The sequence below is a fragment of the Etheostoma cragini genome, chromosome 4 (genome assembly GCF_013103735.1).
Source record: "Etheostoma cragini isolate CJK2018 chromosome 4, CSU_Ecrag_1.0, whole genome shotgun sequence".
NCBI classification, from domain to species: Eukaryota; Metazoa; Chordata; class Actinopteri; order Perciformes; family Percidae; genus Etheostoma; species Etheostoma cragini.
The window spans coordinates 23,781,311-23,796,489 of record NC_048410.1 but is presented as its reverse complement, the minus strand read 5'-3'; the positions used below and the strand labels follow the sequence as shown (position 1 = coordinate 23,796,489).

At 39.7% G+C, this 15,179-nt stretch overlaps 1 protein-coding gene across 2 annotated transcripts; it reads left to right on the top strand.

The window, feature by feature from the left end:
- Positions 1 to 51: 51 nt before the first annotated feature.
- Positions 52 to 9,618, top strand: hgh1 (HGH1 homolog (S. cerevisiae)). Of its 2 annotated transcripts, none has more exons than XM_034868974.1 (10): positions 52 to 108; positions 2,102 to 2,224; positions 3,069 to 3,207; positions 3,434 to 3,571; positions 3,702 to 3,853; positions 5,464 to 5,564; positions 6,045 to 6,143; positions 7,721 to 7,812; positions 7,891 to 8,013; positions 9,350 to 9,618. In XM_034868974.1, the coding sequence occupies exons 2-10, from the start codon at positions 2,115 to 2,117 to the stop codon at positions 9,563 to 9,565; spliced, it is 1,170 nt and encodes a 389-aa protein (XP_034724865.1). In that variant the 5' UTR covers positions 52 to 108; positions 2,102 to 2,114; the 3' UTR covers positions 9,566 to 9,618. The 2 variants fall into 2 exon arrangements, with proteins under 2 accessions (XP_034724865.1, XP_034724866.1); XM_034868975.1 differs by having other exon boundaries at positions 85 to 202.
- Positions 9,619 to 15,179: the final 5,561 nt, after the last annotated feature.

The following is a 15,179-nucleotide window of genomic DNA, read 5'->3' as shown; positions in this document are numbered from 1 at the left end:
AACACTAGAGGGCGGTAGCGTCCATTTGGGTCCTATCACACTCCTGGCAAAGAAGACAACGAGGAAGACAACCCGGAAAACGAGCTGTTTTCCACATGTATCCTCACTGTGAGTATACACATGTGATCTAATGTTTGTAGAGGAATAGTGATAAAAAAAAACTGCGATATGAGAACTGGACAGATCATATAGCTCGTTAAAGGTAAGACCATTTTATGTCACAATCAGAAAACGGGTTATGTCGAAGTACGTTACACTAACAAGGAACCTGCCCTGTCAGGTGGCAGTTTTCAGAAAAACAGACCCTTGCAGATCATTCAGCGTTTAAGAGTTCAGCACGCACTATTTATCAACTGGAATCGTACACCTTATTTCTGAAAACAAGGTAAAGTAGTGATTTAACTTTAGCTGCTGTAGCTAACTTATGCGTCCAACATGGCAGCCAACAGTGTTAAACTATTTTTACATGTTTGTTTCTGTATTTATTAGGGGTGGGAATCACCCGACGCCTCACGATACGATATCATCACGATACTTATGCCTTGATACAATATTGTTGCGATTTTAAACATATTCCAGTATTCTTCTACATATTGTAATTTATAACCTTTTTTTCCAACTTCAAATTTTCCCCCAATTTCTAATGATGAACTTTGTCAACATCTATTTTATCTAAAAAGATACATTTCTCTTTTTGTTCATATTAGTTAAATTTTAATGCTGCAAAATGTGATTGTCAAGGTAAACAAAGTGACCGACACATATAAGAAAAGATCCATACTTGGCGCCTGTGAATCAGTACACTATTGGCACTGAAAATATTGCAATACTATGCTATATCAATTTCTTTCCCCCTAACCCCACCCCTAGTATTTGTTTTGTTTATTTCATATTAATCCATATTTTTATGCATGCACCAACAACCAAGGCAATTATATTGTGTTACTTAATAATAAATAATTTTCTGATTCTGACACACCATTTGCTAACGTTAACGGCCATATGTGCAATACAAGTGTTATAGAAAGGGGAAGATGGAGGCTGTATGGTTTGGGCCGGGTGTGCTAAAGTATGTGAAATATGAGAATATATTTTAATAATAATAAACATTTAATATAGTTTCCCTACCTGCATAATACATTATACAACCTGCTGTAAACCTGTGTTATAAAGTCTCCAAACAATCATAAGAATTAAGTCTCCACTACGTTTATCTGACAGCTGGATTCAACAATGACAATACAACACATTGTTAAAGATTAAAAAAAGGTGTTCCCAAACAATTTGGCTTGTGACCCCTCACAAAAAAAACACAGGAAAATGCATCAGAAACATTAAGCATTTTTAAAAGTTTCAACGGGCAGTCATATTGGGCTGAAAACATGAATAACTAAAAAAGGTTGTACTGGTTGGACAGTATAAAATAAATAAATAAAGAGATCAGGACAAAACTTTTCACTCACTTCTCTGATTTGTTCCGTTACGTTGTCTCTATCTATTTCTTCATGGCCACTGTCACTCTTCTGAAATATGCAGACGTGGTACGCTCCATAGGGTTGGACACGTGATGGACCATGACCAGCCAATGAAACATGATCATTATAGCGTTTCAAGCAAGCTCTAAATCAAACACAACTAAACCACACAGCCAACGGACGGGACTCAGCACTCAACAAAATAAACAAAATATTGCATACTTATTGCCGCACTTTGGATATATTGCGATAACGATATTGAGTCGATATATCTTGGGTCCCTAGTTGGGACTACTTCTGGCAGATGAGTTGTAAACAGTTCCGCCAAAAGAGACATTCCCCCTCTAATCTAATCTTTTATTTCAGTAACTGTTCAAGGCCCAAAGGGGTAAAATACTGACTAAACTGTGTATAAAGTAGTTAGAACTAGCTTCACTTTGATAATATATCATTTGTCAAATCACAGAAGACATTTTTCTGCAGGATGAAAGGATTTACTTTTGATAATGTACATTTGTTGCTACAAGCCACTTATATGCTTTTTCTAAAGTAATAAATGCAGGACTGTGTCCTGTACTGTGTTGTTTAGGCTGATGGCTGATTGTGGATTTCTTGCTGTCTGTCAGATACTGTTAGAAGATGTTGAGTGATTCTGAGGCTGCGGAGCTGCTCTCCTTCCTAACCCCCGAAACCCGTCCTGATGTCAAAGGTCACACCACAGGCTATATCCTGGGGATGTCTGGACACAGGTAAGAGGATGACGATGATGATGATAATAGCACTAATATTGTATCTTCTGATTATGATGTGACCTGTTTCTGCTCACCGCTCCCATGCAAATGCTAAACTAATCCTGAAGCCGACACTGATGGTGCTTCCCTCATCCACTGCTGTCCAATGTGATAACACTCTGGCTGACAGGAGAGTTGCTCCACAGTGTGTTAGGATTTCATTACTAGACTATGAGCAGGAAACACATTACCAATGTGTGTTTTCACATCACAAATGACGATCACAGGCACTACTATGTAGGTTTTAGTCAGGTAAAATGTGAGACTTGTCATGTAGGATCTTATAAACTGCTTTTACCTTGTCGTAATTATATAAATGATGTGATTATGAATTTGTTGTTTTTTATCATAGAATGCCTGCACTTTACTGTGGCTATCAACAGTTGTGGCAATATTTAAGAGATAAGATTGGGGCACCACTCTTGGACAAAGAGACAAACTGTTAGAACACAACTGGATTCAGTCAAATAATCTGAAGGTCTGGAGTCCAAAACTCTGTCTAGGGATATCCAGATCCCCATCGCATAGTTTTATGAAAACTAACCGATGAGGAACATGTGAACAACAACCGGTAAACAAGGTATTTGGTGGACTTCCTGTCCTTAGATTTTAATTACCGTCATATTGAGTTCAGGAAATGAACAACAACATCCTGTTGTCAACCATGGTACATATGAAAAAGAAAAGTAAAATGTCAATGTAAGCTTGAACAACCAGATTAAATGAAATGATGAAGCAGTTTTATGTCTGGGATTTCCAACCAGCAGACTTCCAGTAACTCTTTCTCTTTCTTTTCATCCAGAGATGGCTGCCGTTTCCTCCGCTCGAAATCTGACTTACTCGTGGCCCTGTTTGCTCTGACGTCTGACCCCTCTATTGCTATCGTGAAGGACTGTTACCATATCTTCATCAACCTGTCAGCTGATGAGACTCTGCACCAGGTGATCAGTCTTGATTGATCAGCAGAATCCGGTCTAAAGTAACTCTTATTAATGAATTTGTAATAAATAACTCAACAGGAAAGCTGTTGCGTTAGTAATGGACATAATATAAATACAACACAACAAAAAGAAACTGTTCGGCCCTCAGAGATGTTGTGGATTCAGTGTCTGTTTTATTCTTTGAAGATAAACATGTTGGAGGTGTTCTCGGTTGTGTCTCACGCAGGTTTTGCTGGTCAATGTCAAAGTCCTTCCAGTGTTGTTAAAAAGGGTTCTGGATCCAGAGTATCTGTTCTCTGATCAGATCTGCACCATCCTGTCCAACCTGACCCGCCTTGTAAAGACCTGCAAGACCGTGTTCCAGGTGGGTCCCAGCTTGACTGCACCATATTTCAGGTAGCTGCTGATCCCAATCAGGATCACAACACCTCTCGGCTCATCAGAGCTCAAAGGGCTGGATCATGAGAGATGGAGTGTTTCCTTTGCTGTTTCAGGTCCTCCAGGAGGAGGTCGGTCTGGCTCAGCTGGTGGAGGTCTTCTGCACTGAAGGGTACAACAAAAAGGCTAATTTTAACTACCTGGGTCCTCTGCTGTCCAACCTGACACAGCTGCCCGAGGCCAGAAACTACATTATGGACAAGGACAGGTGACTGATTACCCAGCAGGTTGAGAACTGATGGTCAGACTTTTGTCAATACTGATGTCGAACCCTTTTTTTTGCAGCAGATTGAAAGATATGTGGATTTCCTTTACCATCCTACAGTCAGAATTTAGAAAAGAGACAGGATAGCGACTAGTGATGGACCGATTTAATCAGGCTGATTAATGCCATTTTGAGATCATCGGCCAGTACCGGCGCTTACGAGGCTGATTTAACAAAACATGTCCGCAGACACATCTGCATGCAGCCTCGTCCAAGTGGCTGCTGTAGAGCAAAGTTAGCGCTCAACCTTGTTTCAATTTCTCCATTCTACCGGGCAAACGTCACATGCACGGTAGCAAGCCCTCAGCCAGCCAAACCAGCTTACAGGGCTTGAGACACTAATGCATGGATTATAGACTTCCCCAGCCCCAACTGTAAAACCTTTATCAGATTTGTCATTTGGGATGGTTAGCAAGTGTAACTTGAAAGCCTATTAGTGCTGTTCACATGAAAACAGAAAGTTTTAAAAATGTTGTTTTTGCCAATATGTTGTTTTTTTGCAAGTGATGAAATACACTATTTAATAATAACAAATGAGACACAAAATTGCTGAAGTTAAATGAACGTTTAATCAAATCTTTTATCACATTCTGAAACTGTAATGAGTGCTTGTATTTCTTTTGTGTATACAGTACAGGCCAAAGGTTTGAACACACCTTTAAATTCAATGCGTTTCCTTTATTTTCATGACTATTTATGTTGTAGATTATTACTGAAGGCATCAAAACTATGAGATAACACATGGGATTATGTACTTAACAAAAAAGTGTGAAATATCTTTAAACCTGTCTTATATTGTAGTTTCTTCAAAGTAGCCACCCTTTGCTTTTTTGATAGCGCTGCAAACCCTTGGTGTTCTCAATGAGCTTCATGAGGTAGTCACCTGAAATGGTTTTCGCTTCACAGGTGTGTCTTGTCCGGGTTAAATTGTGGAATTTCTTGCCTTATTAATGGAGTTGGGACCATCAGTTGTGTCGTGCAGAAGTTAGGATGAGAACCAATCAGCTAAGTAAAGAGACTATTTTACCAAGAAAGAGAGTGATGGAGTGCTGCACCTCCACAGTCACAGGAGCCGAACCCAATCGAGATGGTTTGGGGAGAGCTGGACCGCAGAGTGAAGGCAAAAGGGCCAACATTTGCTGAGCATTCTGGGAACTCCTTCAAGACTGTTGGGAAACCATTTCAGGCGACTATCTCTTGAAGCTCATCGAGAGAATGCCAAGAGTGTGCAAAGCAGTGATCGGAGCAAAGGGTGGCTACTTTGAAGAAACTAGAATATAAGACATGTTTTCAGTTATTTCACATTTTTCTGTTAAGTACATCATTCCATGTGTGTTCATTCATAGATTGGATGCCTCCAGTGATAATCTACAAGTCTACAAGTCCAGTAATAATCTACAAGTCATGAAAGTAAAGGATTGCATTGAATAAGAAGGTGTAACCAAACATTTGGCCTACTCTTTATATACTGTATGTGTATATATATATATATATGTGTGTGTGTGTGTGTGTGTGTGTGTGTGTGTGTGTGTGTTTGTGTTTGTGTGTGGCAGGTGTGTAATCCAGAGGTTGCTTCCCTTCACTCAGTACCAGGCATCAGCTGTGAGGCGGGGTGGAGTCATAGGCACCCTGCGCAACTGTTGCTTTGACCACGGTAAGACACACAGACACCTAATTTAGAGCAATCCTTGCAAACTTGTCAGCTCTGATAGCTATCTGATATAAAAACAGCGAAAATGCCTCCAAGAAACATTCAAGATGGTCTGAAATACAATGCATTCTTGCAAGACGCATCTGTCTCTTTAAAGAGGAATAGTCTACATGAGGCTCTGTCCCCTGGGATAACACCAGCTCAGGTGACTCTGAAATCCTAGAAATTTGATCCTCTGACTTTTATAGTCATAGTAATTAGACAATTTTAGATAAGTAATTAGATAAATAATGTGAGAGATACTACACCAGGTATTCAGCAACGTCTTTAAAAACCTGTCACGTCCTTTCTGAATTCCAGAGATGCGGACTCGAACTTGAGTCACACTTAAGTTGCACACAGTAACAGTAACTAAGGCATCTCTGCTGTAGTGCAACAGTACTTCAAGTCATCTGATCTCAAACCTCTGCTCAATCTGTCCAGCCCATCATGAGTGGTTGCTAAGCGACGCTGTGGACATCCTGCCCTTCCTCCTGCTGCCGCTGGCCGGTCCAGAAGAGCTGACGGAGGAAGAAAATGAGGGTGAGTGTGTGTTTCTAATTACTAAACTGTTTTAGTCAATTCAGTGGATCTTACCTTAAAGGATGAGGTAGAGCTGGGCACTATATCAATATTATATCAATATTGTGATAGGAGACTAGATATCGTCTTAGATTGTGGATATCGTCATATCGTAATATGATATAAGTGTTGTCTTTTCCAGGTTTTAAAGGCTGCATTACAGTAAAGTGATGTTATTTTCTGATCTTACCAGACTGTAAAACTGTTCTATTATTTGCCTTTACCCACTTAGTCGTTACATCAACATTACTGATGATTATTTATCAAAAATCTCATTTTGTAAATATTTTGTGAAAACACCAATAGTCAGCACTACAATATTGTTGCTGCATCGATGTCAAGGTATTTTGTCAAAAAATATCGTGATGTATGATTTTCTCCTTATCGCCCCGCCCTAGGATAAGGTATGTTGTCTGTATTTATTTTTGTCAACAAGTGCCATGTGCAGCCCAACAGCAAAAATTGATTTTAAAGCATGATTTGATTTTGATTTGATTTATTTAACAAAAACATTAAAACAAGTTATATGTTTCACCAAAAGATGTGATGGACAATTGTTGAAAAAAACCCAAGGGGCTCAATAAGTAGCAATCTCTATATAATCAACATTTATCTATTAATATGTAAAAAGAAATGATTTGATCCACTCACTAGTATTATCAAAGCCTGATCTGTGTTATTACTCTGTCATAGAGCTTCATTGTTGTCCAAAAAACTGTTAAAAACACATCAATGAGCCAAACTGTGAACCTGATTGACGTGTTCTTTTATTAACACAAATGCACACAATGTATGTTATTTTGACTCAACCCTTACTGCTGCTGGAAATGTTCACTAGAGCACCGAATTTGGATTAATCCACTACTGAAATAATCCCCAAGAAATGCATGAATTTCCTCCTGGTTAAGTAACATTTATTAGAAACTACAGTGGCCTCCTGCTTTAGGAAACTACTGGAGCCTTTTTTTTTTTTAATTTAAGCTATATATTTGTGAATCTTTATAGAGATGTACTGCGTGTCTTCAGAAAGAACCAATGGGCTTGAGGCAGAGTGGGCAGGGGAGTTAGTCTGGCTATAACCAGATCAAGCCGAGCTCAATAGATCTGAGATTGAGCGTTGGTCTGGGGAGTCTGCTCTGTATGTTCTCTGCACAAGAGGCGGGACCAACGGGCATAGTTCAAATGACTCTGTATGCAATTGGAAAGTCCTTCAACCAATCAAACCAACGTTACGGGCGACGTAGGAAGCGACTGTGTCATCAACGGGTTGCTGCGCCTCGGTGACCGCTATGTTGAATATAAACAAAAAGCTGCTTGGTCGCTTCTCTATCGTCATCGTGTTAAACCCACCGATAGCGCGCCAGGTAGATAAGCCAGTTTGTGATTGGTTCCCGCGAAATTGTGAGCAGGAGAATTAAAACGTGCAGGCTTCCAGATCAGTTGCCGGCAGAATGGGCGGGGCTTACCCAGACTACAGGGAAGTCAGGAGGTATTGAGACCCGCTGGTTGTGAATAACAGAAGTTGACGTGATGTTCAGGTCTCCCTGTGGACCTGCAGTACCTCCCCGAGGACAAGAAGAGAGAAGAAGACCCCGACATCAGAAAGATGCTGCTGGAAACACTTTTACTGGTACGACCCAACAGGACCACACACATGTACACGCTCATGTTTACACGTTCAGCCCTTTACTGTTTGCCTTGTTTGCAGCTGACGGCCACCAGCGCCGGCCGGAACACACTTAAAGACAAGAACGTTTATTGCATCATGAGAGAGTTCCACCGCTGGGAGAAGGACGTCCACGTTACAGCTGCCTGTGAGAAACTGGTCGAGGTAGGAAAAGATCTAATCTTTAAACAAATCTTCATGGTTTTTAACTGCCACTTACAGGAACTAGAATACCAACCACCAAATAATGAATACTCTCTTTTAGGGCTGTCCTAAGAAATTCTTAGTTGACTAACACTTACGTGATTTTGTTGACTAATTGATGAGTTTATTTAATCAATAGAGCTGTGCGTTTTGAGAGGTGGTTAAGACTAGAAAATATAAATGTGGATAATTAACCATCTGCAAACTGAGTTTCTACACTATTAATCCTGCAAAAGCAGCACTTTAAATCTTGTGTTCACCTGAAATGTGGTTATAAGTTTCTTGGAAATGAGTAATTAAGCATAAAAAAACACTTATCAACTAAAGAAGTCTTAGTTGACTAAGACCAAAACCACAGATTAGTTGACTAATCGACTAAGAGGAGACACCCCTACGCTCTATAAGTGTAAGTCTTTGTCACTTTTACTGTTGGGCAACACAACTGGAAATTTGTATTTTAAGCTACCCTCCACTTCACAATCAAATCATACAGTATTTTGGACTATAAAATTACATTACATATTTATGATAGGTTCTCTTTTCTGCATATTGAACAAAGATAAATAAAACAGAAATGAATAAATCCAATACTATGCGGTTGTTGTGCTCCTGTCATTCTAACACAGGAAACAGACAAAGTGCATTGATCATTCATGGAGTGTTTTCTGGTGCAAATTAAAAACAGAAACACACCCTTTTTAAAAAAAAAAAATAAAAAAAAATTGGGGGGCTTTTCCACCTTTTTAATTTTTGATAGGACAGCTGGGTGAGAAAGGGGGAAGACACAGGTCGGATTTGAACCGTGGACCTCTGCGTCGAGGCACAAACCTCCAAGTACATGTGCGCCTGCTCTACCACTGATCCAACTTGGCCACTAAACACACCCTTCAAATATATAATACACACACAGCAAACAGAAGAATGAAACCATGATCTGGTTTATGAATGAATGAATGAATGAATGAATGAAGAGCTCACATGAGCAGCTTCCTCAACGTCCAGCGTTTGAGTTGAGCGGCTTTCAGCCCGATAATGTCCTGAATCAGGAGCAACAATGAGTGTTGAGCACAACAAAAGACCTTTGTCAAAGCAGACACTTAGACATGTCAGGAAAAGCCCCGCTGCATTTCTCGTCAAAAGTCTTTTTAATACTTTTTATTCCCTAAAAAAGAACACCCACTCCGACTTGCCACAAAGATGGTCTCAATCAACAGCTATGGGATATGTCTTAGGGCTGTTGGATAGGACGGCGTTAAGTAGGTGTACCTAATAAACTGGATCCTCGGTCTCCCTCCAGGTGCTGATAGGAGACGAGCCGGAGCAGGGGATGGAGAACCTGTTGGAGGTGGAGATTCCCCAAGACGTGGAGGTGAAACTGAAGGAGGCAGACATCAAAGAACAGCTGGAGCTGGAGAAAGAGCAGGAGAGGATGAGACTGGAGGAGGAGGAGGAGAAGAAGAAGAGGGATGCAGAGGGGGAAAACAAAGAACAGGAGAGTGGACTGATCCGATGAAGCCTGTTTTTAGACCTGGCTTCATGGACCATCTGTTGAAGTAACCGCTTTTTGTCAATCGGACTCCGTGATGCTCTGTGATGGTTGTCAGCTGCTCCGTCACGGCTGGACAACAGAGTGTAAAAAACGTGAGTAATGACATAAAAGAAGAGGGGTGTACCAGGTAGGGATTTTAAAACAGATTTTGTTGTTGGCACATGAACTTGTTGTGAGGGAAACTCTCCACTGATACATCATCATCATCATCATCATCATCAAACTATAACTGGATGTCATTTCTATTTAAGTTTGGTCCTCCTTTGTCCCAAAAATGTTTTTTTCATGCACTAAAAATATTTTAGAGAATGATCTGACTTAACAAGTTAAAAGTGAACCATTAAACTGATTTTATTATTTAAATGTTTTTTTGTTTTTTATTTTACAGTGGTCAGAAAAGGCGTAACCATGAACTTAAATGTAGAATTGCCTTCTGCTGATATTAGACAATATGTAAAATTGCCGATATGGACTCCAATAGTGTGTACTGGCTTGGTATTAGGGGTGGGAATCACCAGACACCTCCCGATACGATATCATCACGATACTTAAGCCACAATACACTAGTATTGCAATATTCTGCGATATATTGCAATTTATTATTATTTTTCCATCAGCAAATGTTTCCCAACTTCAAATAATGTACCCGAAAGGAAACTTTGTCAACATCTGTTTTATCTAAAAAGACACATTTCTCTTTATTCATATAACTTCAATTTTATTGCTGCAAAATGGGGCAAACTGACCAACACATATTTAATAAAAGATCCATACTTGGCGCCTGTATTGATACAGTATTGCCACTGAAAATATTTCGATACTGTATCGATTTCTTTCCCCTCACCCCTACTTGGTATTGGTGACAATGGGGCTGATCTGTTTAATTCTGTTTATGTAATATCTACATTATATACTGGAATTTAAATTCCTGTAAAAGTTTAGCTCTATCTGTTGCTGCATTTAAAAGGTTTACACTTAATGTAATTCCTGTTAATTTTGAACATTGTTAACCAAGTTGCTGGTGCCCCGGACATGATTTGTTATTTAAATAATAAAGAACAAATCACTACATTTATAACTGTATTTCTTACTTCCATTTTGTTTAACAAAGCTCGGAAAGCAATGTTTGAGCCGAGCCTTGTGAAGCAGAGAGACCGTAGTAGGCCATGTGCTGCCGCTGCTGATTCAGGGACTCGCTGTTTCGTTGATTGTATCATAGGAACGGTTTGTATGTCTGGTTCCTCTTTCTGAATGAAGAATAGCATGGAGAGTGATTTCCTGTCAGGCAGGCGCAGAACGGATATGCTTGCTGGCTGTCGATTTGTGTCTTTGATGTGTCAAGTGCAACTTTTGGGCCAAAACACAGGCAACGCCACAGTCAGCCATCATCGCCACTAGGGCTTTGCTGTCTGCCGGGTGTGTCAGCACCTCTACACAGACTGTAAAAGAATGATCCCAGTCACTTTCACACAGTGAGGCATACTGCTTACTAAATAACGCACACAGTGGCCTTTGGAATTCATTACATAACCCTTCACCATACATAGAGATCATCTCTCAATGCAAATCAAACCAGCTATTAAGCTAACTGAAATTAAACCATGCCAATCTCTAGGTATAGTGAAGGGTATGTGATGATGTGGGCTCATTTTTATTCTACAGACCAAGGGAACGTTATCAGGATGCATAGTATCCTGATCCATGAAATAACTGGGATTTAAAAGTAAAAATGTACCTGTCTCTATGGGAATTTAACATAGAGGTGTGTATACTCACGCCCCCTGTATTTTAAGGAAGAACATTTATTTATTTACAATACATTATTCATTCACAAAGAAAATTGGTGTCCTTAAAAGGTTGGATTTATCTAAATTCTTTGAATTAAGACATTAAGCTAAATTTCCAAAAGTTTTTTTATTCTTCTTTTTCCACTTTAGCAGGGGTGTGTAAACTAATGCAAGCCCCCGTGTAGGGCGGCACGACATGAGAAAAATATCTAATTGCGATTATTTTCTGGTAAAGTGATAGGATTCACCATATTGGAGGGATGAATCATTTTATCATTCATTTCCATTGGGAAATACTAAGTGAAATGAATTGATTGTAGTGTGAGTTTTGCGAGGATTTGTACCAAACAAAGATGTTTTGTTCTTAGTCTTTAGGGTACGATTGGTAGGCTAGGACATCTCTGCAGCACCACAATACTGCGTTTGGAATGGTTTGACACATCGCACCGCACCCCCCACCCATTTGCAATTTGAACATTGCTTTAGTCCAATAGCCTTTTAATTGTGCAGCTCTAGTATAGAATTACTAATCTGTATTGTCCCACACTCAAAGCTCAGGTATCGTAAACGGGCTGAAAAGGTTTGATCGGTGCATCCCATAGACCGTTAATATTAATAAATCTACAGTCTATGGTGCATCCATACGTGATGCGGTGCAGACGGATGTCTCACCATCTGGATGGGCTGGCACACTGTTCACTCCTTAACACCCAGTTTCCTTTAAGCTCTACTTTAGGCTCCACTTTAAGTAGGGTTTAGGTTGAAATGGCTGCTTATTCCACTCTGGCAGTATTATATACTGTACATTGTGTATCATGATGTTCCAACTCCTTATTGAAGCTGTTTGATTTTAACACAGAGTGAAATATTCAAACCCAGGACACCTTTCTCAAAATAGAAATATCCTACACGCCCGCTGAATCACACCTGTGGAAACTTTGAGATCTCTACAAGAATTTAAAATAAAGTTCTGTCAGTTTGGTCTATGTTTGGCTGCACAGTGTGAGTTTCTAATTACCTTTTTTTAGGAGGTAAAAGGAAAGATCCACCTTAACCTTAACATGAAAACATTGTAATAGAACATCTGTTACTGATAAACATTACATCTGTGTTTGTTGATGTGTCTCCATGTATTCTGGGATATTTAGACCAAATCATTTGGACAAGTAAGAGAATATTATTTATTGGCACCTCTAAAGATTTCAGATCACTTAAGGTACAGTGTGGACAGTCTGTAGTGATCTGGCTTCATCTAAAGTACGAATGTGAATGTGAGTCTGCAGCTTCAGTCATGTTGAATTTGTCCTTTTAATTCAAACAAACATGTTTTTCTTCGGTTTTATTCATTTTTCTAAAAGCAAAATTCTATTTATTTTCTAATACTGACAGCCTTGCGCTGGTCAGATATTCTTTAAACGTGAGGAAACCGGGACGGTGGTTGCTCCTCCGGGGCAGTTTCAACCAGAAGGGGGTGTCAGAGTCGTTCTCCACTCTGTTGAACGGCACCCCTGTTCTCCTGTTGGGAGGTAAATATTAACACACTTAAGATTCAAGTATCTCACAATGCGACTCCATTGTATGTCAAAAAATCGAATAATTTTGACTTCAACTGTTTGAATTTTGCAGTTTTTTGTGAAGAATTCTGAATTCAGCTTCATGTAAAAACTGCAGAGGAAGATAACCGCAATAAACTTTAACCTTTACATGAGCAAACTCTACAGATTAAACCAGGAACTAACACTTCTCTCTCTCTCTCTGCCCTTTGTTTTCTGTTCTTTGTGAGGACCAGTTTGAGTTTAAACTGGTTAACACATTACATCCATGGTTAAATAGTTTGGGCTGAAAACTTGTCTGAAATAAGTTAGAAAGCAAGGACCTCACTTTTTTTTTAATTGAGGTTTGGGTAAATTGGAAGATGAGGAAATTTGGCCCTTCAAAGGGCTGTTTGAGGTTTCAGACTCTGTTACAGAGTGATGGTAACAAACAGGTTCATGTTTAGTTAAGGAATTATTGTATGACAAAAAGAGAGGTACATAATACACTTACAGGTTCATGAGTACAACCTTTCTCTGGGTCAGCAGATTGGCATTAGTAGAGGAACACTTTTGTATTGCTGAGCTGTTTTCTTTACTTCTTCTACTGTGTGTGTGTGTGTGTGTGTGTGTGTGTGCACACGTGTGTGTGAGGTGTTTTTCCACCTCAACACACAAGGTCAGATCCAGATCGACCTTGGAAATCGTTTAATTTCCCACTGAAACATGTGAGTAACATACATGGAGGAGGAAGAATAAACTATTATCTTTTATCTGTCAAGTGAAAACGAGAACAGAAACACTAATTGGGAACCTCCAAACCAAACTAGGTCAGAGGAATAACTTTACAGTGTTTTGCGACATGTCCAGTCTTGTCTTTGCGGTGTAATGTACTCTCTATCCAGCCAATCCAACAATGGAGCCTCAGAATAAGCTGATTTGTGTCACTTCTAATCAATAATTCCTCCAACAAAATTCTCTCCCCAACCCAATTTTTAGAGAGACTTCTGCAGCCAGGAGAGTGAGAATTGGTATGAACACACAGTTGTATTTTTGTTCCTTGGAGGGTGAAGGCAAGCAGGAAAAGAAAAAAGACTTGTGTTTAATGGACGGCTTCAGCGTCACTGTGCTGTTACCTAACCCTTACTAGGCAGGTCTGTTTGTCCTGGCCAGCCAATCAGACGCTTAGGTTTCCGGTTTCACTTCCTGGTGTGTATCCTCAGCACGTGTACACACACGCACACACACACACACACACACATACACATACACACACACAGTATGTGTCTGACGTGTGCTACACACCAACGGTTTTGTTGTTAATGTGTTGTGCGTTTGACACACTTTTATCATAGATTGATATGAAGTGAATACTTTTACTGTAGTACTGTTACTACACATCAGACAGCTGCAGGTAATTACTGCTTACGTTGAGCTTTCATATGCAAAACACGGGAAGCGCATGAGATGTGATGCAAATATTACCTCATTTTATTATTTATCGCTACTGACAGCACTACCGTCTTGACTTCACACACATTTGTTTTACCGCTACAAGTGCTGCAACTTCATTTTCATTCTTCTACCTGTGGCGTCTGCAGAGAGAAAACATCTGAATTCCTTCAATTTCTCAGCTTGACAGCTTTATTATTATTCTTTATTTATGGAATATACCAAATCTTTGATTGTTGGTGTTTCAGCACTTTTAGAGTTACTATTCATTCTTGTAGCTCTTTTTCTTTAAGTGCTTACATAGTAGTACATGACTTCCACCCTTACATCGTGTGCCAGAAAAAATACAGTTATATTAGTTTTAAAAATTCTGTCCCGCGCCTTATCAATCAGTGTAATACTCAGATCCCTTTCCCATGTCTTCTTGAGGGCTGACCAGGCTCCACCCCCCAGGTTCTGAATAAGGATAGAATTATGCGCTGTTTCAACACTGCGGGTGCTCAAAGGCAGGGTTGGTAAATATAGGGATCAATAAAGTCTGGTCTTATTTCATCATAGATGCCAGAGTTGTGGACAGATGTCACATGACTTGGACTCTGGATTCAGTCACAAATGTGTGACACTGCATAATCATAAAGTACTTCCAAATAAACTTTTACTTTAACACCATATACTCATTATTTCATTTGCACTTTAGTCTTTTGATGCATTCACAAAATGGTCTTTGTATCACTTTACATGAATATTGAATCTACTGAGTCCATGTCTCTCAAAGCTGATCATACACAGCCAGTGGGGGGGGGGGGG

Coding starts and splice junctions, on each gene's coding strand:
- hgh1 (XM_034868974.1), top strand. CDS start 2,115: ATGTTGAGTGATTCTGAGGCTGCGGAGCTGCTCTCCTTCCTAACCCCC. Junction 3,572..3,701: donor CCTGCAAGACCGTGTTCCAG/GTGGGTCCCAGC, acceptor TTGCTGTTTCAG/GTCCTCCAGGAGGAGGTCGG. Junction 3,854..5,463: donor TACATTATGGACAAGGACAG/GTGACTGATTAC, acceptor TGTGTGTGGCAG/GTGTGTAATCCAGAGGTTGC.